This window comes from Pieris napi, chromosome 24 (assembly GCF_905475465.1).
Source record: "Pieris napi chromosome 24, ilPieNapi1.2, whole genome shotgun sequence".
Taxonomy (NCBI): Eukaryota; Metazoa; Arthropoda; class Insecta; order Lepidoptera; family Pieridae; genus Pieris; species Pieris napi.
In genome coordinates this window covers 4,951,486-4,975,273 of record NC_062257.1, presented here as the reverse complement: position 1 = coordinate 4,975,273, position 23,788 = coordinate 4,951,486, and the positions used below count along the sequence as shown (strand labels likewise).

General features: G+C 34.1%; 2 protein-coding genes across 2 annotated transcripts in view; one reads left to right on the top strand and one right to left on the bottom strand.

Annotated features, from left to right (window-relative positions):
- Positions 1 to 27: 27 nt before the first annotated feature.
- Positions 28 to 1,229, bottom strand: LOC125061896 (tRNA-uridine aminocarboxypropyltransferase 1). The gene is made up of 2 exons (XM_047667531.1): positions 861 to 1,229; positions 28 to 784 (listed from the first exon to the last, which is right to left on the bottom strand). The coding sequence occupies exons 1-2, from the start codon at positions 1,053 to 1,055 to the stop codon at positions 53 to 55; spliced, it is 927 nt and encodes a 308-aa protein (XP_047523487.1). The 5' UTR covers positions 1,056 to 1,229; the 3' UTR covers positions 28 to 52.
- Positions 1,230 to 1,517: 288 nt separating this feature from the next.
- Positions 1,518 to 23,788, top strand: part of LOC125061897 (probable ubiquitin carboxyl-terminal hydrolase FAF) — a 72,280-nt gene continuing 50,009 nt past the window's right edge. Inside the window, exons 1-18 of the mRNA XM_047667532.1 lie at positions 1,518 to 1,649; positions 2,175 to 2,245; positions 2,433 to 2,562; positions 3,023 to 3,242; positions 3,598 to 3,750; positions 5,437 to 5,617; positions 6,206 to 6,364; positions 7,029 to 7,182; positions 9,550 to 9,701; positions 11,571 to 11,828; positions 13,733 to 13,831; positions 15,296 to 15,438; positions 17,071 to 17,291; positions 18,386 to 18,516; positions 19,167 to 19,363; positions 20,211 to 20,313; positions 20,770 to 20,935; positions 22,891 to 23,137. Coding sequence (XP_047523488.1) covers positions 2,204 to 2,245; positions 2,433 to 2,562; positions 3,023 to 3,242; positions 3,598 to 3,750; positions 5,437 to 5,617; positions 6,206 to 6,364; positions 7,029 to 7,182; positions 9,550 to 9,701; positions 11,571 to 11,828; positions 13,733 to 13,831; positions 15,296 to 15,438; positions 17,071 to 17,291; positions 18,386 to 18,516; positions 19,167 to 19,363; positions 20,211 to 20,313; positions 20,770 to 20,935; positions 22,891 to 23,137 — 2,756 coding nt within the window. The 5' untranslated portion in view covers positions 1,518 to 1,649; positions 2,175 to 2,203. The remainder of the gene's footprint in view (positions 1,650 to 2,174; positions 2,246 to 2,432; positions 2,563 to 3,022; positions 3,243 to 3,597; positions 3,751 to 5,436; positions 5,618 to 6,205; positions 6,365 to 7,028; positions 7,183 to 9,549; positions 9,702 to 11,570; positions 11,829 to 13,732; positions 13,832 to 15,295; positions 15,439 to 17,070; positions 17,292 to 18,385; positions 18,517 to 19,166; positions 19,364 to 20,210; positions 20,314 to 20,769; positions 20,936 to 22,890; positions 23,138 to 23,788) is intronic.

Below are 23,788 nucleotides of genomic sequence, written 5' to 3'. Positions count from 1 at the left end.
CTTTGCATAAAAAAAGGAATCACACGTTTCAAAATATTTATTTATTATTTAATCATTTAACTTCCATTGGTCTTTTGTAAGACAGTAAATTTTCGTGGTCATAAAGTCTATGTAGTTTTTCATACAGGAATTTAAAAAAATATAATAACTCATCATATTGACCATTATATGGCTTACACTGTAAGTGGTTTTGTTCTTCATGTATTAAATACTCCTGTGTTAGTTCAGTAACATATTTCTCATCGCAACCCCACGCACAAATGTGTAGTTCTAACAAAAATTGATGCAAAGCTTCAATTGTTGATAGATACCAACGTGGACTACCTTTTTGATGGCGCCAAAAGTGTGAAACTCTATTCTGTAAAACAACTTTTGGTATGCATTGTAATCTGCTATCAGCAAATATTCCTTTGCTTTGATTCCAAGTACTGTCAATTAACACAAGTCTATCGATAGGTAAATTCTCACTGTGGCAAATTCTATGTACTTGATTGTTATTAAATATTTTCTTCATTAATGTACCAACATTATAGCCATGGGGCAACTCGGCTAACAGGTGGTCTGAATATGACTGCTTTTCACGTCTGCCAGTAAACAACTCGGGTACTGTGCAAGCATCAGTCCCAGGATAAAGGAGAACCACTCTTTCATCTTCATCATATTGTGGGATATTGGGGTATGTAAAAATGTTTACATCTTTAGGGGCTAACACTGCTGCATGTGCAGATGTGCTCTTTCCATCAATTTCACGCTTGTGTTTTATTATATCAACTTTGATGGGTAGCTAAAACATATTTTAAAAATAAAATGATTGTAAGAACACAATGTCACATGAGTAAAATGAGCAATTCATATCTTACATTACAATATGGAATCCTACCCTCTAGAGTGGAAACCGGCACGTAACAAGTGTAACAAAAATACATCCGTGATTTATTACAACGTGGACATGGATTCCGACTTTTTAAACTAAGCAAAACATCGGAGTCACTTATTTTTAATCCACCGAATGGATTTTCTTCCCGCTTCCTTGCTTCAGGACTTTTTGGATTCATTTCGTCACAAAATTGCCTTGGTAGGTAAATCGTACACTAGTTTTAAAACCTATTAATACAATTAAAAATAAATAATAGGGTATATTCTTTTAATCATTTATAACAATATTGTTTACTGTTTCCATATTTCTAATTTCAGTCATCAGTGGTTGGTTCATAACCATAGACTCATAGTTGACACTTGACAGTACTCAGTAGTCAGTACTCAGTAGTGATGTACGAATGACTAACCGATCCGTCAACCGAGCTTTTTGAAAATTCTATGATGATTCCACTCAAAACAATGTTTTCCAGTCGAGAACCAAACTTAGTGGTTCATTATTTTAATTCAAAAATAGTTTTCTCGTTTAAATGTTATTTGTGTTCCTTTTTCGGACTGATGATGATGATGACTGATGATGATTCATGTTTTGATGGCTGTCATGGTAAGGAAAATACTTTGTGTGTTATCTGTAAATGTTTCAAAGAAATTTGCTTCTTGTTCTAAGTAACCTGTGGGTTTTATCTATTTTCGTTATTACGTCAAATAGTGTAGGTAGTGAATGAATTTGTGGTTTTTTGATTTCAGTGCGGTGATTAAAATATAAAGTGAAGGTAAATTATTATTATTCTTTTATATTGTATGTTGTTTCATTTCTATCCGAGTATTTCAATAAATTCAGTTTAAAATCGTTATAAAATGTAAATAAATTAGTCGATGACGCCATTTTGTCGCGCCGGCTGATCGGATAATATTAATTTTCAGTAGAAAAAAGCGATAATTTCGCCTAATATTTTGTACTTATATGGTTCCATATGTTTAGAAGTTATTAATAGTAACTAGACTGAAATATAATAAAAAAATCTCTATCGGTGTGGCAGTATCGATTATATTTTTCCTGTCTCAAATGCATGTAAGATACACAAATGAATACTTGATGTTATAAATTTTATCAGCTATAATAATGTAAATTCTTTACATATTGAAAGGTAGCAAGCATAATAGCAAAAATCTTCCTTAATTTCAAAATTGTATATAACATTAATTTTTAATTTGAATACTAAGTCTAATTGAATTTTTTCGTAGCTAGAAACGTATTTTAATGTCATACGCCTTATTATTTTATAAATATTTTACAGAGAGAAATGATTAATGTAATGTTGTAATAATGACAATATCAATGAAGGAACAAGAGCCTGTACCTGGGGAGGTAACTATCTTAATATTTTTTTAGTTTTGCAAAAAAATATTAAGTAATTTAAATCTTAAGTAATCTTTAAACTTAAATTATTTAATTTGTATTATTTAATACATTATAGTTAAAATTGTTTTCCAAGACAATTTAGATTCAAGTTTTACATTTAATAATTATTAAATTAGAATATTCTTTCTTGTAGATCTCATTTCCTCTGGGAAAATTGAGAATCTTAGAAGAAAAGATTTCAAGCCCTCGTTGGGTTGTGCCTGTGCTGCCTGAACAGGAGTTAGAGAGTTTACTTATTGCTGCGACAGAGCTTGCAGCCAAAGGTTTGTATCTTAAGATTATACAAACTTAACAAATATATGAAGTATATTTTTTTAGAATGTTAATTGAGAAGCACTTTTAAATACAATTACAATTGTAATTTTCGAACAATGTTTAACACAAACCTAAAGCAGTGAATCTTAAGAGGTTTGTCAGTCTTGATCTATGTGATCTCTTAACTCTTGATTAATAAAAAAAAATTATAATAAAATGTATATAGAAATCTGAGGAACCTCAGGATCTGTGGGTTCATCACCACCAGACTGCTCTATGCCTCAGTGGTTGCACAGCTTAATACTGCTGTAATTAATTGTATTTATTTTGTTAGATTGTTTGTGACTGAATAATTGATCTTTTAGACCAATTCTAAAATTAAATAGTCCCCTAAAACAATACTAGCTAGATAGCTAAAAATATACTTAATTATTTACATAGAAATTAAATAATATTTGTACATTTTAGGTGAAGATGTTAATAACCCAGGCTGTCAGCGTTTCTACAATGATGCACTCACATTATCATTTACAAAGATTCTTACTGATGATGCAGTATCATCGTGGAAGATTAATATCCAACAATGTGTGCGTTCAAACTGCGAGAAACTTGTTAAATTATGTGCCATGAAACTTGATGATCCTAGATTCTTGAATCTTCTTTCTATGGCATTAAATCCTAACAATAAGTAAGTGATAAAGGATAAACAAATGTTCATATTAGTTATTAGGTCATTGCTTATTGCGTCACATATATTTTCTTAATCATATCTTAAATTGTTTAACAAAGTCAAGGGTAGATAAAAACATCATAAATAAAACATACATCATATATGACTCATACTTTCTCTGTTTATATCATAGTTTATTGAACCTGAAGGACTGGTGTTTGATTCCTAGGGCAAGCATAGTTTAAGTTTGTAGGCCACAGGCAAACAAATAATGATCTATGAATTAAACAAGGTATTCTCTGATGGGTAACATATCATCACACTCAAAATATATTACATTTTCAGGAAGGTTTTATGTTAATTTTTTTTGTAGGTTTCACACATTTAACGCGTCGAGAACATGGGAAGGCCTAACGACATCTACTTCACCGGCCAACGGTCAAGGGTCTACTCAAGAGCCAGAGGTATATGCTAAGTCACAAGATCACAGAACACCCAGAGGATGGCTAGTTCATCTTATTAATGTGTATGTATTTTTTTTCTGTTATTGGGAGCGTTCAAGTATTACGTAACGAATTTTGGGAGGGGGGGGGGGTTCCCTTTGTAAAACGTTACGATGCGGGGCGGGGATTAAATATTATTATTAACGTTAATATTTTTTTCGACACACCACATAATAGTAACTAAAGAGTCACTAGGTGGTCACGAAACGTTTACTATACTTGGGTACAGTACTGTACTTGGGTAACAACAAACGTTACGGCAAGTTACATGGGGGGGGGGTCAATAATCTCCAAAAATTGCGTTACGTAATACTTGAACGCTCCCTTGCTCAAACGTTGCTTTAATGATCTGTAGGCTTCTTTTTGATTTCATTATGATCAAAGATGGATGCTGAATGTTAGCCTAACTATGGTCTTAAATAATTTAATTTCATAATCTCTTTTGAGTTTCCAGTACATTATGTGCAGGGTATTTTGATGTATTAATTATTTATATAGAGCAGTGTTGGCCTAGTGGCTTCAGCGTGCGACTCTCATACCTGAGGTCGTAGGTTCGATCCCCGGCTGTGCACCAATGGACTTTCTTTCTATGCGCATTTAACATTTGCTCGAACGGTGAATTAAAACATCGTGAGGAAACCGACATGTCTTAGACCCAAAAAGTCGACGGCGTGTGTCAGGCACTGAAGGCTGATCACCTACTTGAATATTAGATTTAAAAATGATGAAACAGATTCAGAAATCTGAGGCCTAGACCTAAAGAGGTTGTAGCGCTAGTGTTTTTTTTTTTTAATTATTTATATAAATTTTAAGTGGCTATGCGCTACACTGAATTTTGAGATCATGCGTTCAATCTGCGACTATAATAATAATAATATAGCCTTTAAATTCCGAAACTCTGTCACTTTATATATCTGAACTTTAATATATTTTCACTCCAGTATATCTCGGAGTTCGGTTTGCCTCTTGGCCAAGGCCTCCTCTAACCCTTTCCACTGTTCTCTATCTTTTGCGACTCTTCTCCAGTTGTAGCCTGCAGACTATACCAATGCATATTTGTTTTTAATCCCCTACTCAATGGAATGTTGTAAGTATGAGGTGTCTGGCGAATGGATCAATTATGATATTTTTTATTAGAAAGATGACTTGATTGAGATGGTTTATTATATGTTTAGGAATTGGTCAGCTGCGGCATTAATTATATCTGAAGTTTTATGATTATTGGGAAAAAGCGTGATAATGTTTAAAGAACTTTATTTTTTATTACAAAAAATGTATTTTTATTTACATGAGAAACTTAATATATATACGAACGAGATACACGTCGCCATCAGCTATCACAATTTTAGTCTTAGGCTCATTTTAATATGAATCTTTAATGCCCTTCATTATCACGGCATCACCTTAATAAGGTGATGCCTTTTTGATGTTATCAAGTCAAAGAACTAACATTCTTATAAAAAATATCAGAATACAAAAATCTAAAACTTTACCTTAAGCTTAAATATTATATTTAAATAAATTATTATTATTATATTTATTATTATTAATTATTTATTATTAAACGAATAACTTCAATATGCCTGGATACTATTTGACGTTCTTAAGCTATACTTGGGCTTAAGTAACGCTAACAATCAAGTATACTCTTGAAAGGAAATTAGATTTTAAAATAAATATAATAATATGTTTCACATAAATTGTTTTAGATTTGGCCAAAACGGTGGGTTCGAGAAAATAAGGGAACGCTTTGAAATCATAATGGGTTTCAAAAAGACAGAATTAACAACATCTGTGAATGAAGAGAAAGTTATCAATGAGATCACTGAAAGTGAGGAACAGAAGGTGGATGTCACCGATAGCATAATCAGCAGCGCTGACAATATGGAGGTATATCTTCTTTGTAACTAATAATAAATATATATATATATATATAAATAGAACAGGGGCACCGGCAGGAGAGACCCAGACCCCTGCGGGGCCTTCTTTAATTTGTACGGTCTTGTCATTATTAATAGGCATTTGGAATTTGGGTATGGGACCGTTCAAGTATTACGTAACGAATTTGGGGGGGGGGGGACCTTTTATAAAACGTTACGATGCGGGGTGGGGAATTAATTACGCGTTATTGTTAATATTATTTTCGACTTTCCAGTAATTTACACCACATTATGCTATTTTTTAAGTATAAAGAGTCACTAGGTGGTCACGAAATGTTTTACTATACTTGGGTACAAAAAAACGTTACGGCGCGTTATATTGGGGGGGGGGGGGGTTCCTCAAATCTCAATAATCTCCAAAAATTGCGTCACGTAATACTTGAACGCTCCTTATGGCATTTGGAAATTGAAGCTAAATGTAATAAAATAAACATACTACAATGTAGTATTTTAAAGTATAACCAAGGAGATTCCATTGTGCAGTAGTTGAAATGGTTGTCAACATTAATTTTTGTTTTTTAACAATAATTTCTTTCAGGGTTCAATATCGTCTCGTTCTGAACAGCCGTCTTCTCTAGAGATGTCAACATCAGGTGAGAGTAGAGTTGCGGCTGTATGGCAATTACTGAAGCCGCTTGGACTTTGCCACGATCTACTGACGCCTCACACTGTCACCGTTTATCTATTGCCAGTTCTGGTAAGTACCAAGGGTTTTAATAATAATAATTTATTGCAAGAATATGGTACAATAATGTGTAAGGTGGTACAATCGTAAGTTCGCATATTCTGCCACACACAATGGCGCGCAAATTTGTCTTAAGGAATCTTACATTTTACATTATTATTCAAATATTATTTATATCAACTACAGTGTCTCATTCAAATAATCATTTATTGAATAGTACATTTTTTTCAAAAGTAATACACTAACTCGCTTTTTAAAGACTCTAGTCGGAAGATCTTTTAATTCTTTTGGTTATTTATTGGAAACTTTAATTGCCATACAAAAGGTGATTTTCCGAAACAGTTCCAGATTGATTTTTGGCACAGCCAATTACTCCCCATGTCTACTTCTTACTTCGACTTCTTCTTGAGTGGGGAAATCGCGGCTCATTTATCCGTTAAGTTCAAAAATCTTTGAATATAAATCCTGCTAGCTAAAGGTAGAGCAGTGTTGGCCTATTGGTTACGTGCCACTCTCATCCCTGAAGTTTAATTTGAACCGTGGCTGTGCACGTACTTGCCTATTAGAAAAAAAACAGAAAGAGGCCAAAGACAGATTGTTGTTAAGTTAAGAATAATTTAAAGAGTCAATAAGTTGCAGGATTACTGACGCATTTCTTTTCAATTTATTTTTTCAGGAATGTATTCCGACCCTTCTAGAAAGTCTAACTGATGACGAGTTGAAACGCGAAGCGCGCGGGAGCGAGAACAAGACTGATACAGTATCGTGTTTGATAAAGGCATGCAAATATGTTTCTGTAAGGACACCGAACTATCACAGCCTACTTAAATGTAAGTACATTTTCAGTTACATTTAAACACTTGACGAATTACATGCTAAAAACACTTCACCAATTACATGCTAAAAACACTTCACCAATTACATGCTAAAAACACTTCACCAATTACATGCTAAAAACACTTCACCAATTACATGCTAAAAACACTTCACCAATTACATGCTAAAACACTTCACCAATTACATGCTAAAACACTTCACCAATTACATGCTAAAAACACTTCACCAATTACATGCTAAAAACACTTCACCAATTACATGCTAAAAACACTTCACCAATTACATGCTAAACACACTTCACCAATTACATGCTAAAACACTTCACCAATTACATGCTAAAAACACTTCACCAATTACATGCTAAAACACTTCACCAATTACATGCTAAACACACTTCACCAATTACATGCTAAAACACTTCACCAATTACATGCTAAAAACACTTCACCAATTACATGCTAAAACACTTCACCAATTACATGCTAAAACACTTCACCAATTACATGCTAAAAACACTTCACCAATTACATGCTAAAAACACTTCACCAATTACATGCTAAAAACACTTCACCAATTACATGCTAAAAACACTTCACCAATTACATGCTAAAACACTTCACCAATTACATGCTAAACACACTTCACCAATTACATGCTAAAACACTTCACCAATTACATGCTAAACACACTTCACTAATTACATTCTCTCTCTTCTTTCCTCATAACGTAAACCCAATTTCATAGAAATAAATGAAAGACTGTTTTAGTTTAGTGTAATTAAGCTTTTCATGAATAACAGGGTAAACATTTTATGTCATGTATTACCTAATTAGGGAGCGTTCAAGTATTACGTCACGCAATTTTTGGAGATTATTGACCCGCCCCCCATGTAACACACAGTAACGTTTTTCTGTACCCAAGTACAGTGACCACCTAGTGACTTTTTATACCTAAAAGTTACCATTATGTGGTGTAAAGTACTGGAAAGCCGAAAATAATATTAACAAGAACGCGTATTTCAATCCCCGCCCCGCCCAATTCGTTACGTAATACTTGAACGCTCCCTTAAGAGTTTTTAGGTACGTCGAAGAAAGAAAATGGAAGATTTAAGGTCGAAAGCCTACCCTGTAGTTGCATAGGGGCGTGGTAATATTCCGCTCCTATGCTACTACAATGTGGGCCATCGTACCGTATAATGCAACACAACGGAAATTATTATTAAGCGCCAAGAGAATACTCTTCTGAGATCTTTTTTCTTTAGTGATTACGTCAACAGTTGCTTTTTTACACATATTACCCACACATTGTCTATGCGTTTAAATTTAAATAAAACATCTATGTATAGTAGAGTGCCCGGAGCATTCAAAACCGTAAAACCTCGGATTAGAGTTACAGTGAATGAATTAATATGATGTGGGATATTGTTTTTTAAACTATAAATTGCAATGTTTACCCAAAATTTTTTTGTGCAAATTAAAAAAATATTATGAAAAATTAATGTTTGACTATATATTTTCACTTTAAATATTTTACTTTATTTATATGTTAAATCTTACCTGAGTAGACATATAGGAACATTTTTAAAGATACCTGTGTATAAAAATAGCAGTAGGGATATCGAACAGCAGGAAAGCGGAGCCACGGCTGCTATGTACAATGGAATTTCTCAGCTAGTTTAGTTGCAAGTAACACGTGTTATGTGAATATTGTGCTTATATAACAGTGAAAATTTGTTTTTTGACGTGATAACGTCTTTAAAATCGTTTTAGTCGGGTGACATGTTCAGAAACTTGTGTCACACCAAAATCTCACGAGCGCGATCGCAGGTATAACGAGAGAGAGACGGACCGATCTCCCGTCTCATCTCGAGCGCTGCCAATCATTCCGTGAATGTATGAAGAAAAATGTATATCATAGTCGAATAAGTAAACTTGTCATTTTACACCCGAAATTTATCATCAAAAGTGTGAATAAAACGATAGATGTAATTTAAAATTTGAAAAAATTGTTATCCTTATTAATTCCTTACTTCCCAAAAACTTATATCACCAATAAGACGTTATCACGTAAACATCTCGATCGTAAACCTACTTTACAAACAACCAATATTTTTTTTGTGAAAAATTCTTGTATATTTTTGTACTGGAAGGTGTATTGATGACGACGTTTTTATATTGAACGTTTTATCTCACACACTGTTTTATTGTGTTTTTGTATATTATTTTTATTGTATTATTTTTATGTAGACATAAGCCATCCGAAACGAGGAACTTCCAGCGCTCCCGATCCTGTTCCCGATTTCCGACCACTAGTCCGAAAGGCTTAATTATTAAATTAAATAAATTAAATTTGTTTTTTAGCTTTGGAAATGTTTCGGCTGAAGATGATACTGCGGTTGTTGCAAATGTCGTCGTTTAACGGGAAAATGTCGGCGTTGAATGAAATAAATCAACTTATAAGTACGATTTCCCAACAGCCGAAGCCGGAATGGTTGACGCCGGGTGTGATAACGGTAAGTGGCTGTTCTTTTGTTTCTCTCCATTCTTGAGGTTGGCTGTCGCCTCTCAGTCTGGTGAAGCGTGTGTGACTCTCTAACTCTTCCGCAGTCAAATCACCCGTCCAATCCCTAACGTTGCCTATATGTTATGCCATGCGTTTTTGTTTGACTCAATATAATACTTCAGATTACCGAAATTTTCATTGTTTTATTTGATTACTTAATCTATATATATAAAAATGAAACCCGTTTTCCGTTGTCACGACATCACATGAAAACGGCTCGACCGATTTGTCTGATTTTTTTTTTGTTGTGTTTGTAATTGTCAGGAGAAGGTTCTTATAAAAGAAAAAAAGAAAAAAATTGCGCGGAAAATTAGAAAATTCAAGAATACTTAACCACCATACAATTCGAACTTTTTGGTGTAACCTTATGGCGTTTGACATAACACAACATTGACAGAATGCGTGCTGCAAATATCGTCAGAGGATGTAAGAAAAATGAATATCGTTCAAAATAAATGCTTCGATCGGAGTTATTATATTGATAATATAATAATATGCGAGCCAGAAAAACAAGCAAAGAATGTTGTATAACATAAAGCATTAGAATAATAAACACTTTGTTTCTGAAATATTTTTTAATTAATTATACCAATTTGAAATCAATATTCATAGTTAAGACAGGACAACGAGGACAACGTCTGTCGGGTCCGCTAGTATGTTATAATAATCTCTAACTTTACATTTTGGAATTGTTCGGTCTAGTAGCAGCTGAGTTTCATTATCGGACGTCAAGGCAAAATACAAAATACCATCCGTATCACCTCGAACTCCGTCGTTGCACAACTGAGCGTTTTTCAAGGCAGTTTTTGCCGCGCACCACCACTATGTGGAGCTGCCCACTGAAGTAACCGAACCGATTCGACTAAGGGTCCTTCAAGAAAAGAGCGTATCAATTCTTGAAAGGCCGGCAACGCACTTGCGAGCCTTCTGGCAGTGTGATCCTCCTGCCCGTTTGCTCTATTACATAAAAAAAAAAAAACTATTTCTATCATCTCATTTCTAGTTGTATTTGTGTGCTCTTTTTTGACGAAGGCCTCATCATCCGCCATTTCTGTTTACACAGTGCCACTCTCTTCTGATTTCTTAATTTGGTCTATCCATCTACTAGATTGTCTTCTTCAGAAAATCGGAGCAAAGCACTTTTCTGTCCTTCTTGCCACGTGCCCCGCCCATTTTCACTTAAGTTAATTTATTTTCATTGCTACCTTAGTTATTCTTCTTAATTATGTATTCTTTATTTTATCAATTTTTTTCTTCCCTATCATCCCATTTTGTACTTTAGAATAATGAATTTCTTTAGCACATTGTGCCATCTATGCATTACTTGATACCGTTCGGGGGTCACAGTCACACATTCTAAACTTTTATGAACAACGTATATACAAGTGCTAGATGACTGATTTGGAACGTTTTAATACTGAATCTGTAAATATTCCAAATCAAATTTATATATTAATAATATATATTTATATATATATATATATATAAATATATATTTATAAATATATATTTATATTTATATATATATATATAAATATATATTGTGATGAGCAGTGAATCTTAGGTCTTAGAACTTAGAATTTATTATAAATACATATATTCTTTGTATTTGTATAGGTGAAATTGTGCTTTGTGTATGTTTAAATGTGTATTCCGTTTTGGCTATTGTGTACAGTGTAATTGTTTGAATATTGTTTAATAAGTAGCTGTAGGAATACCGTTGATCAAATAAATAAATAAATAAATCTAGTAGTCAAGACCCTACCCTGGATACAATCTTATTTTGTATTAAAAATGTATAATTTGTACCCCTTTCCAGACGTGGATAAGAGAAAATGGAGTAGTTGATATAGTATTACGTGATTCCTTACACCAGCCCCAATATGTTGAACGGTTGGAGAAAATGCTTAGGTTTATGATAAAAGAGAATTCCCTCACGAGAGAGGACTTAGACGCGATATGGAAGGCTCAGCACGGGAAACACGAGGCGATCGTTAAAAATCTACACGATTTATTGGCTAAATTGGCTTGGGACTTCACGCCTGACCAGTTGGATCATCTTTTTGATTGCTTTAAGGTATGTCTATTGTATAGCTTTAATAACATATGATACTTAACTAATTAGATTTAGTATTGTCTTTGATTAACATAACCTTTACACATTTAAAGAAAAAAGCTTTTAACGGATTAAAGTTATGTATTATTATAAATTTACAATTTTTTAACATAATTTTAAATTTATCCGACGTTTCGCGTGCTTTACAGCGTGCGTGGTCACGGTGACTGAAGACAAAAGGTGTTGGATGTCAAAAAGTATCAGAGCTGTAGAGAAAGTTGCCTTATCTGTATTTATTTCCCCGGATTTGGTATCGACTAAAAGATGGAGGGTTTTGGCAGAAATGGCTCACGGTGTCCTCTTTTTTCGCGGATTGTTTTTCTTTTTGAGATTTTAATTAATTAGATTTCTTGAACTATATTTATATACAATGTAAACTCTATAATACTCGGAACAAACGCATGCTGCAATTTCCCCGTACTAGACTATCTAAAGTTAGTAATTCTTTTTTGGGAAAGGGGATACTCTTTAATAAAATCCCAGAGGCTCTTTTATCTCTGCCTTTCAATAAATTTAAGAAATGTATTAAAGAAAAGCTGTGTAAAAAGGCTTACTATAAAGTTAACGATTATCTAGTTGATAAAAGGGCCTGGGACTAGTGCTAGACAGGCTACTTCTAATTTATCCTTCTGTGAGCATGTCATGCTACAGAAGGAGACAGCAGAACGAGAGAGGGAGCGCTTTAGAACGAATCCTAGGGGTAGAAGACGGGGAGTAAATAGGAGAAGATATGCCCATCTCCTACCTCCTATGTAGTGTATACTGCACCAGAGGTTTTTGAGTGAAACATGCCGTTGAGGTCCCGGTAGAATGCGACAGCGACCCCGGAGCCTCTGTAACGCGGCTTTGTCGGAACTACTCGAGGTGGTTTTAGTGGGTATTGCCACCCAGTCTCTGAATAGCAGAGATTTTGGCGTGGGTCGAGTCCCACATACCCCTGTTCAGGGGATGCGCAAATGCATTTCCACCTCGGATATCAAAAAAAAAAAAAAAAAAGGCTACTTCTAATTAATTTGCGATATTTGTTTTAAAATAAGTGTGAATGATTTGCTATTTTAAAAGAGTACCGAGAGTTTTTTACGCCGGCTTTTTCTCTCGGCCTACACCCTCTGTCTTCTTTGCCGATGAGTAGGGATGCCTACAAATTCAAACTTAATGACGTGGAATAAGTGATACATGTATCTTACGTTCCATAATAAACATATTTTTTTGTACGGAACAAAGAGTTTTCGTTGAATGGAAATAAGAATATTCTGTTTTAGACTAAGAAAAAGTTTATTTCAGACTAATGTTAGTAATTACATAAAAATACAATTCTTATTTGAACGCTATGCTAACGCTGCACTGGCAAATATGTTGTATTTTTTTACTTATTTTATTCATATCTTGCAATATTGAGGCATCTTCGTGATAAAGCACGTGCAAGCATGCGCAATTTGTAAAAAAAAATGTACATATTCATTTTTTTTTACAAATTGCGTTAGCATGGAGTTAGGGGCCTCATAGCCTAGCGGTCTTATTAAGTGGCAGCTAGGTGAGGGGTACCGGGTTCGATTCCCGGTTCGAGGGCAAGTTTTAATTTAATTTAAAATTTGTTCTCGGCCTTTGGGAGGGAGGGTTGTGCGGTACCGGGTGAGTGCTTAAACCGTACATGGAGGGCACGGTCGAATTTCTAAGGCAAGCAGTGAGTATGCTACCTAAGAAAGGAGACTGTGAAGGTTTAGAACGTAGCAATACGTTCTAGGCCGAGGATGGCAATTACAAGTGCGAATTATAAAAATCTTATACTTGACGCTGGCTAATGAACAAACCGTGCCAGAGCCATAAAGGAAAAAAAAAATTAAATGATTCTTGTTATATTTCAGGCAAGTTGGTCTACATCAAGTAAGAAACAAAGTGATAAACTATTAGAAGTGATAAGGAGGTTGGCCGAGGATGATAAGGACGGCGTTATGGCGAATAAAGTATGTAAAAGTGTTTAAATCAGACCTATACTCTGATTTTTCATTTCGTAGAATTCCGAAATTTCATAAGTTGCTATTAAAGTGTTCTCCACCGAAAATGGGACAAATTTGACCCATTTGTGAATAAAAAATAAAATGCTACCTATTTTTTATGTTTTACCTACAAAAAGTTAAATATTAATAACTTACAATATATCGAATTAATTTTAATTACTTTATTTTATTCTTTACCTGGCATTACTGCCTACTATTTCCAGGTTTAGTAAACCTTTAAAATAAAATGTTATCTTTACTTATGCGTTTTTTACTGTTTGTGATAAAAAGGGACGTACCACTTTTAATGTGGAGCACCGCACTTGATAAAATGGATATGTCACCGTAAAATTGTAAACACCGTTAGATTGTAATCTATCTCGCGAGATTGTAAACTGTCGAAAGATTGTGAACCTCAACGAACTGCTTACAATTTAACGTATTATTATTCGGTAGTTATATGAAATTGTTGGGAAGTAAAATTAATCTGTAATTGACCAAAGAAGTTTGAATGATAACTAAGTTAGTGTAGTACAATCTATCTATCCGAATAATAATACGTTAAATTGTAAGCAGTACGCTGAGGTTCACAATCTTTCGACAGTTTATAATCTCGCGAGATAGATTACAATCTAACGGTGTTTACAATTTTACGTTAACAGATACATTTACTGACAAATAAAATGTATGTATAGACTCAGATGTTCAGACTCGTAATGTCAAAAAATGATTGCTGTCAGAATTCTATGGAATTAAAAATCAGAGTATAGAACTTTGTAGCGCCATTGTTTATTTTTTGCAAAACAGTGAAATAATAAATGCTTTAATAATTTCAACAAGAAGAGCAGTGTTGGCCTAGTGGCGTCAGCGTGCGACTCTCATCCCTGAGGTCGTAGGTTCCATCCCTGGCTGTGCACCAATGGCTTTTCTTTCTATGTGCGCATTTAACATTCGCTCGAACGGTGAAGGAAAACATCGTGAGGAAACCGACATGTGGATAGACCCAAAAAGTCGGCGGCGTGAGGCAGGCACTGGAGGCTGACCACCTACTTGCCAAAAAATGATCATGAAACAGATTCAGAAATCTGAGGCCAAGACCTAAATAGGTTGTAGCGCCACTGATTTTTTTTTAATAACTTCAACTATCATACAAGACACTTTGTATACCTTGTATTGTCTTTGATTAACATAACCTTTACACATTTAAAGAAAAAACTTTTTAACTGGATTAAAGTTATGTATTATTATAAATTTACAACTATTTAACATAATTTTAAATTTATCCGACGTTTCGCGTGCTTCACAGCGTGCGTGGTCACGGTGACATGTCACGGTTTATAATAATACATAACTTTAATCCGGTTAAAAAGTTTTTTCATTATATTCGTATACCTTGTAATGCAAATATTCAAGACATTAATATTTTTATAGGTGTTAGTACTGTTTTGGAATTTGGCGCACTCCGACGATGTCTCCACAGAAATTCTCGATTCGACTTTGGCAAATTTCATAAAAATACTCGACTATAGTTGTAGTCAAGATCGCGATGCGCAGAAAACGCTTTGGTTAGACAAGTGAGTATATTAAAATGTGTCTGTGACTGTCATTTATTTATAAAAGCAGACGAACATAAGTCCATATTATATAATTGTGTTAACTACAATAATGTCCTAAATATTATCAGTAGGTTATTGTACGAGTCAAGGCTGTAAATCCAAAGGTTGCTGGTTCAGATCCGGCTCGAAGGACCAAAATGTACAGTTCCTAAGTTATCGGGGTGCTTTAAATAATAGAAGATTTTTGTTTTACTCTATATTACCCACTTGTGTACAGCAGAATATAAGCGAAATAATGAAATGTTAATTGCTATGTAACAGTTGAAGAGAGTGCCTACATCTGGCTTTACTCTCGGGGAGTAACTCCGACGATTTAAGAAAGCGCCACGCTTATAAAAGAAAGCCTGAGTGGGAAAAAGGTACAGCATTGGCTCGTACAAGCTCGTAGCTTTTAAGTTTATTCATAAAATTAAACATTAATTATAAAATCACACAGCAACAAAACCACACACAGTTTTATTTTACCGTGTAGGGACGTTTAGTCAATTGCAATGACCCATGTAGTAATCCAGCCGTCCGCTATTACCACCAGCGTTTTATTATTAAATACTAGCTGGCCTGGCGAACATACAATACAATACATAAAATACATATTCTGCTATTCGGGACACCGGTCTAGCTAGTAAGATAAAAAAAAGAAAATTGATAAGACAACAAATACATTATGTCAAAAAATAAAAATGTACCTTCCCGGAACCCCTCCACTAACACTTGAACTTAATGATATGGTATTAAAGTTCAAATTGATTTTTAAGTATTATTACGAATATTTTGTATGGGAATATAGAAAAGTGTTGTTTTTAGACTTTTTCACTCAATTTTTTTTTAATTTTTCTCCGTAAGAACTATCCTCGTACTTCAAGGTATATTATTTAAAAAAAAACAAACAAATCGGTCAAGCCGTTTTCATGTTATGTCGTGACAACGGAAAACGGGTTTCATTTTTATATATATAGATATAGACTAAGAAGATTTTTGATTTGGTATTCTACATAAATTGTAGCCACTATTAAATTTAAAATTATTACACACTAAAGGTTATGCCTAATAATCCTGTTTTTATTTTTTTCTCGATATTTGTTATTTAATAACACACTTATGTGAGCTTTTATTATCAACGATAAGGACGGCCGTTTCGTTATGTATTTTGAGTGTATTTATTTTATGTTCAATAAATAAATAGGTCTTTTGTTGTTCTAACTAACTAATATTTAACACAGTCAATAAAAGTTAAATTTTGTGCCCTGCGATCCCGAGATTGCGACATCAGTGCTCGGATATTGCATTTCATTGAAATTGCATACAATAACTAAACGATCACTATCTGTCCCTTTTTAACACAGTGTGAACGCAATTCGTCAGAAAGAGCCGCATTATTTTATGTAACCGTGTGTATTTAACTATTTAGTTTTTTTAAGGGTCTCAGTCTTTGTAATACTTTGTTTGAAAGTAAAATAGTAAACAAGTGTCTGTACGTTTATCTAGAAATAAGTAAAATATGCTTTTTTTGACCTGTACAATGTACATACTTTAATAACATAGACAAAATGACCATGATTTAAAAGTTAGTTTTTTTTTAAATATTTCTAGATGTGTGGAAGAACTAAAGAGCAATGAGAAGTGGGTATTGCCAGCGTTAAAACTGATGCGTGATATATGTTGTCTGTACGAATCCGGTGGGAATGCGGGCGTGAGGCCTCACGTGACTCGGCAGGAGTTAATAGATCGACTACAGACGCAACATTCCCTTGTTATTTTGGTCACAGATTCGCTCACACATTATATGGACATGGTACGAGAGAAGATGACAGGTAAGAGTTTTTGAACGATTGTGAAGAGTACGTAGGCAATAAGTTTTTGAAGTGAAAACTTCTTTAGCGGCGTTGTAAACTTTTTTGTAATGGGTAAAAAATGTTAAACTCGCGTCAGGACACGTGACCTGATCGAAAATTCGTAAGACGGATGGAGAGTAGACAGCTGGCGCGGCATATTTAATGTAATATAAATTGTCATGTTTGTGTACGATAGCGCAATAAATAATTATTGTATTTTACCATATAAATGATAGTACTTTTATACTGATAATTAAAGCAATTCGGGCAAAATTATTCCCTAACCATTCCAAAGTATCAAAAATGCACAACGTTAATATTCAAGTTTTCACTTCTGCTTGCACTCCTGGAGTTGTTTTTCACAGATCAAAAGTATCTTTCCATAATCTATAGTTGATGCATTTTACACAACGGTGTACGTTCGTGCTTTCGTTTAGTTCCAAATACGTCCACGGAGCGCTTTGCGCAAAAAGATTGATAATTTTCTTATGTCGATGATATGAAACAATATATTTTATTTTACTTTTCTTATTACGATATTTATTATTATTCGATTTATGTATTTACATTCGATTTTACGTATCTTTCGTATCTCTGAGGTGGGTTTCTACTTTTTTAATTACTTAAACGTACGAAGCCACCTCTATATAATACTCAGATTTTTCATTCCGTAGAATTCTGACATTTCATAAGTGTTGCTACTAAAAATGTTTTCCACCGAAAAAGGGACAAATTAGACCCATTAAAAAAAATGCTACGTGTTTTTATGTTTTACCTACAAAAAGGTTATGTACCTACTTACTCAAGTGACCTAATACAAAAATAACAAATATTTCAATATTACGAACAATAAAAAAATATGAGGTTTTTTTTAATTGAAAGAGCATTAAGTTCTTTTAGGATTTGTTACCTGTTGTATTACAAACTTATCACCTTGTACAAGAATTTAATGACTTTTGCTAGACCAGAAGATATCAGGATGACCTTTTGCGTTTCTTGATACATTTTTACCAAACTTTGACATTTATAGGAATTTAGTATTTAGTAAAGAAGCATTTTGTATGATTTTTCAGCGGAAAGTGTACTAGATTGGGACAATTGGTTGCCAGATGGAAGATATCCACATGCCGCGCAAGTACATGAACGGCTCAGTTTTCTACGGTTTCTCTTGAAGGATGGACAATTATGGCTTTGTGCTGAACAGGTAATCGTGCTTTGTTTCATGTTCCTCACAACTATGCAAACTCAGTTTTGTTTCGCGCAGCCCGGACATACAACGACCAATATTGAAGCCATCAAATCAAAGCTATCGCGGAATCTTAAAAAGAGTTTTAAGAATATTCATAGCGAATAATCACCACATACAAACCTTCGTGTACATACCCTCACTTTTAACATCACACAACACAGCCCAATTAAGTATCTCTTAGTTTATTTATTTATTTAGTTATCAAGCCCACGACATCACACACAGTCCCAAATCTACCAATTATTTCACAAAATCTTACATCCAAAAAATACAACTAAAACACACACATTAAAACATTTTTTTTTAACATAAACAAACTAAAATTTTCAACAAATTTCATTAAAATGAAGTTTATATTTATTATATTATAGTGGGCTATATTTATAGTGGAATTGTTTGTTATTATATATAATTTTTGATAGTAGGATTACGAAATAAATAACTTAGCGTATGTCACTGTCATCTGTCATTTGTCAATGTCCATAGATAAAGTAAATAGAACATTTGCTCAGATACATTCAGCCAGGAATAATTTCCAAATTTTCTCATGAAGATTGATTCAAGTAATCAAATGAAAATTAATAAAGCGTTTACATTATTTTCAGGCTAAACAGATTTGGGTGTGTCTAGCCGAAAAGCCGGCACACAACAGCGACCGTGAGGCGTGTTTTCGTTGGTTCAGTAAATTAATGGGCGAGGAACCTGATTTGGATCCAAATATAAATTTACATTTTTTTCGGCAAAACATAATGACGTTGTTACCAAATCTTTTGACTCACTCGGGGATCAAGTGCTTCGAAAGGTAGCTTTTTATTTCTACCCTCTATTTATTCGTAAACTTAAATTACTATATGCATCGATTTGGTTTTATTGGTTGTTATGTGATGTGATGTTAGTTATTTCGAATATGTGTTTGTGTGTTGTTCCCACGAGAATGTAAGTGCGTGCTCCTATTTCACCATGCCTCCTGCTGATAGAGGACAAATCTTTGTTTTTAATTTATGTTATTATTATTAATTACTTGATATGTCATGTGGAACATGGTGTAATGGTTGCAGCTCTTACAAACGTTGTGTAAAACAAAAAACTTGGCGATTAAAAAGAGTGGCGAAGAGTTTATTGCCAGTTCTTCTCTTCCGTTCTACTCCCTTGATTTGAGAACTGGAAGTAAATGTAAAATTAGAAGCATTTAATGTATATTTCTTTTTTGACGTTCATAAGTGTACATTGTGTTACCTACATGAATAAATGATTTTTGACTTTGAAAGACAGACTTACATCAAACAGATATATTTTTCTTAATATAAATGTGGTGATCAGCTTTCTGTGTCCGTCGGATTTTAGGTTTAAGGAGTTCCGATTTCTTCGCAATGTTTTTGATCAATGTACGCACTTATCCATTTGTTATGTTCGTGATTTAAACGCTCCACTTCGAGTAGGTCATATTTAGGCACAAGCTAATTGCAAACATTAATTTGAATTATTTATTCAAATTATAATAAATATTTATTGATTACCTAGATGACCTAGCTAACTTCGTTACATATATTTGTGTCAAAACTTAACAAACGTAACGGAAAAAGAGATCAGAATTTTCGGATGACCCAAATTTGTCAATCGTGAGTTATTAATTCCTTATGTGTTTACAGATTTTTCAAAGCCGTCAATTCAAAGGAGGGTAAATTGAAGGCGAGACGGCGTGGGTTCCTTCTCAACGATCCAGATCTCATCGGATTGGATTATCTGTGGAGGGTTAGTTCCATACAATACGGAAGATCATACATATTTTTTAATTTGTTACTGTCATATAATACCTAATTATATTCAGTTGCATACACTACTTTATTTAATGTCATGGTTATAGGTACTACATTAAATAAAATGCAATATAAAGGAAACAAATTATTTATTATAAGTCTGTTATTGGTCTATTGGCTCGGAAACAGCGCGTTGCGCGCGCAGCGCGCTCACCACAGGTTATTTGTGTACTTAAATTGAATTGAAACCTCCTTGGTCGGGACACATTGTACTTTAATAAAAAAAAATTGTTTTAAAAAGCATTGTTTCATTAGGAGAATAATGCTTTAATTTAATTTTTGAATTTTCTTAAAGAAGTATGTAATTTAAAATATGCCAATAAAAGTCTGTATTTCAATTCATTATTAGAATATTACTGAATGAGATTATATAAAAAATATTTAATTCTAGGTGATAACAGAGTGTAACGATGAGATATCGAGTCGTGGTATAGAGTTGCTCCGCGAGACGTGCACGTGTACGGGCCCGTCTCTATCGCCCGCACAACAGCACGAGGCGTTTCTCACTCAGTGCTGTGCGCGTACGCAGAGGCTGCATAGCGAAATGGTTGATGAAGGTACTGATTTTTATTAGGCTTATGCGATTTTATTATTATCCAGGTGTGATTTCAACCCTTAGCTTCAAGATGAGATTAAATAAATAATAGTTTAGAAAAACTAAAAAACACGCTTTTAAAGCACATCAAACTAAAAAGTGAAAAATAATTCCTAATTTAGGCTGAAAATGGTAATGAACATCGTCTGTGCCATATTTTTCGTCTATAGAGCAACCCACGCTTTTCACAATAGGTAATACCAGTATGTTTTGTTCATTACCATTTTTTTTTCGGATTATTGCATTGTCATCTTTGACAGGTGCGCAAAATTTGAATAAAATCTGTCCGTTTAAAGTGGGTCAAAATCGAGTCCGAAGGAGTCGGTTACATACATACATACATACATACATACATACAGGTGAAGCTAATATAAAGCGTGTAAAAAGGGACTTATTTTCTCGTCTTTGTTAAAGTATCTTTACACCAGTGTGCTGTGCAGTGCCGCACAGTATTGCACAGCGTACGACAAAAAATTGTGCGCGAATATTTCAGCAAAGTTCGCGCACAACAGTGCAATTGTGTGCGCGCACCCGTTACAAGTAGTGGACTCGTGTCGACGCGCACATACTCGTTGTTCGCGAACTCAATCTTGCTTCATCTACCAAAGCGAACAATTTTAATTGTGCGCGGACTATGCCAAGTAATTTTTGAAGTTATACTCCTTTAGGCGCGTTATGAAAAATTGAGAGTGAAATTTTACGATGCGCGCGCACCGTGACACAAAATTAACAGAATGAAGTTGCCCACGGAAGATGCTACGGCATTGGACATAATTTAAAAAAAAACAACATTTGAATAATAATATTATTTATGTTACACTTAATGTAAGAGAATAATAATAAATATTTATTTATTTAATTTTTCAAATGTAAACTGAACTTTATTGATTATAATGACTCCTTTTCCAGTCTTTGATTATTTAATTGTAATTAATTATTTGCATGCAATCAAAAACTATTTTTAATAATGTCAAAGAGGTATAACTTTTTACGCGCGTACATAAGTATACGCACCCTTTTTTTAAATAAACAAGAATTTATAAAGGGAAGCCCGGGCAAGATGCATATGTTTCTTCTCAGTGAATAAGTGTGCAACACTGTGCGCGCACAAAAGTTACACACAGCATTTCCGGTGGAGACTGAAGCCAAACGCGATACGCGAACACATGTTAATACCCTTACCTTAAATCTATTAAATATTTGGTTAATTGTGTATAAAATGTTGCCTTTCAATATATATCTAAAATGAGTTACTAGTCCAAAGGCTCAGAAGGCAAAACTGTAGTATAGACATATTTATATAAGACTAGTAGACTCGGCCAAGCGTTGCCGTGGCTAAGATTTTTGTTATATTACATAGTAGTAAACTATTCAAGAGAAAAGGCAGGAGAACACCAATCCACCATGCTTTTTTGGTGGTTATGCCATTAAATTGTAGCTTATGTGAAACGTTGGTATTTATTTTGATAAGGATCAATTCCTAGGTACGAATAAAGAGCCTTTTCTAGCGGTGATATTTTAATAAAAAAAAATAATAAAAGGACGCTTATTGTGACGTAACTATAAAAAATAGAGACATGCTGTCGGGACATATTTTATAGATAGTGATATGTCCTGAAAAATTGTGATACATCATTTTGTTCTATAATTAATAGTTTTCAAGGCGTTTTCAATCGTGTGCTTGAAGGAATTTTTTGTTAATTTTTTTACACCTTGGGTTAGATTATTCAAGTTTTAGTAATTCAAGTTTGAAAATGAAACATAGCCTATGTCACTCGGGAATAGTGTAGCTTGCCAACGGTGAAAGAATTTTTGAAATCGGTCCAGTAGTTTCGGAGCCTATTCATTTCAAACAAACAAAAAATCAAACCTTTCCTCTTTATTATATTAGTATAGATTTAATTTTTTATTTTTCAGCCGCATCGGAGAGTTGTACAAAAATGTGTAGAGTGATTCGTGCCATACAAGAATATATAAACGAATGTGATAGAAAGTTTTCGGCCGATCGTCAGATATTGCCGATATACAGATCGGGCAGAGGGCGCCAGTGTACAATTATAGTGAGATTCAATTTTCAAACGGGCCAAAGACAAATTGATGATATTGAACTGTTTTCACACTCGAACGAGACGCTTCATTCGTTGCGTGTGGCTGTGCAAAGGCGGTAAGTTTATTAATACTGGTACATACTTCTTTAGCGGCGTTGTACACTTTTTTTGGAATGGGTAAAAAATGTTAAACTCGCGTCAGGACACGTGACCTGATCGAAAATTCGTAAGACGGATGGAGAGTAGACAGCTGGCGCGGCGTATTTAATGTAATATAAATGGTCATGTTTGTGTACGATAGCGCAATAAATAAATATTCTATTCTACCACATAAATTATTGTACTTTTATACTGATAAAGCAATTCGTGCAAAATTATTCCCAAACCATTTCAAAATATCAAAAATGGACAACGTTAATATTCAAGTTTTCACTTCTGCCGGCACTCCCGGAGTGCAACCTGTCGTTTTTTTTTAAATGCATACAGAGCTATGGTCACAGTCAAATCTATAGAGAAGACTATCTATTCATCACAGTCGTTGAGGCAGAATACGAAATTCCACATATGTTCCACAACTGAGTTCTATTAAGGGCAGTTTTTGCCGCGCACCACCAGTGGAAGCTGCCCACTGAAGTATTTCCGAACAAATTCTACTTAGGGTCTCAAGAAAAGAGCGTTCCAATTATTTTAACGCCGGCAACGCACTCGCGAGCCCTCCGGCAATGAAATATCCATTGGCGTTGGTATTTTTAAAATCAAAAGAGTTT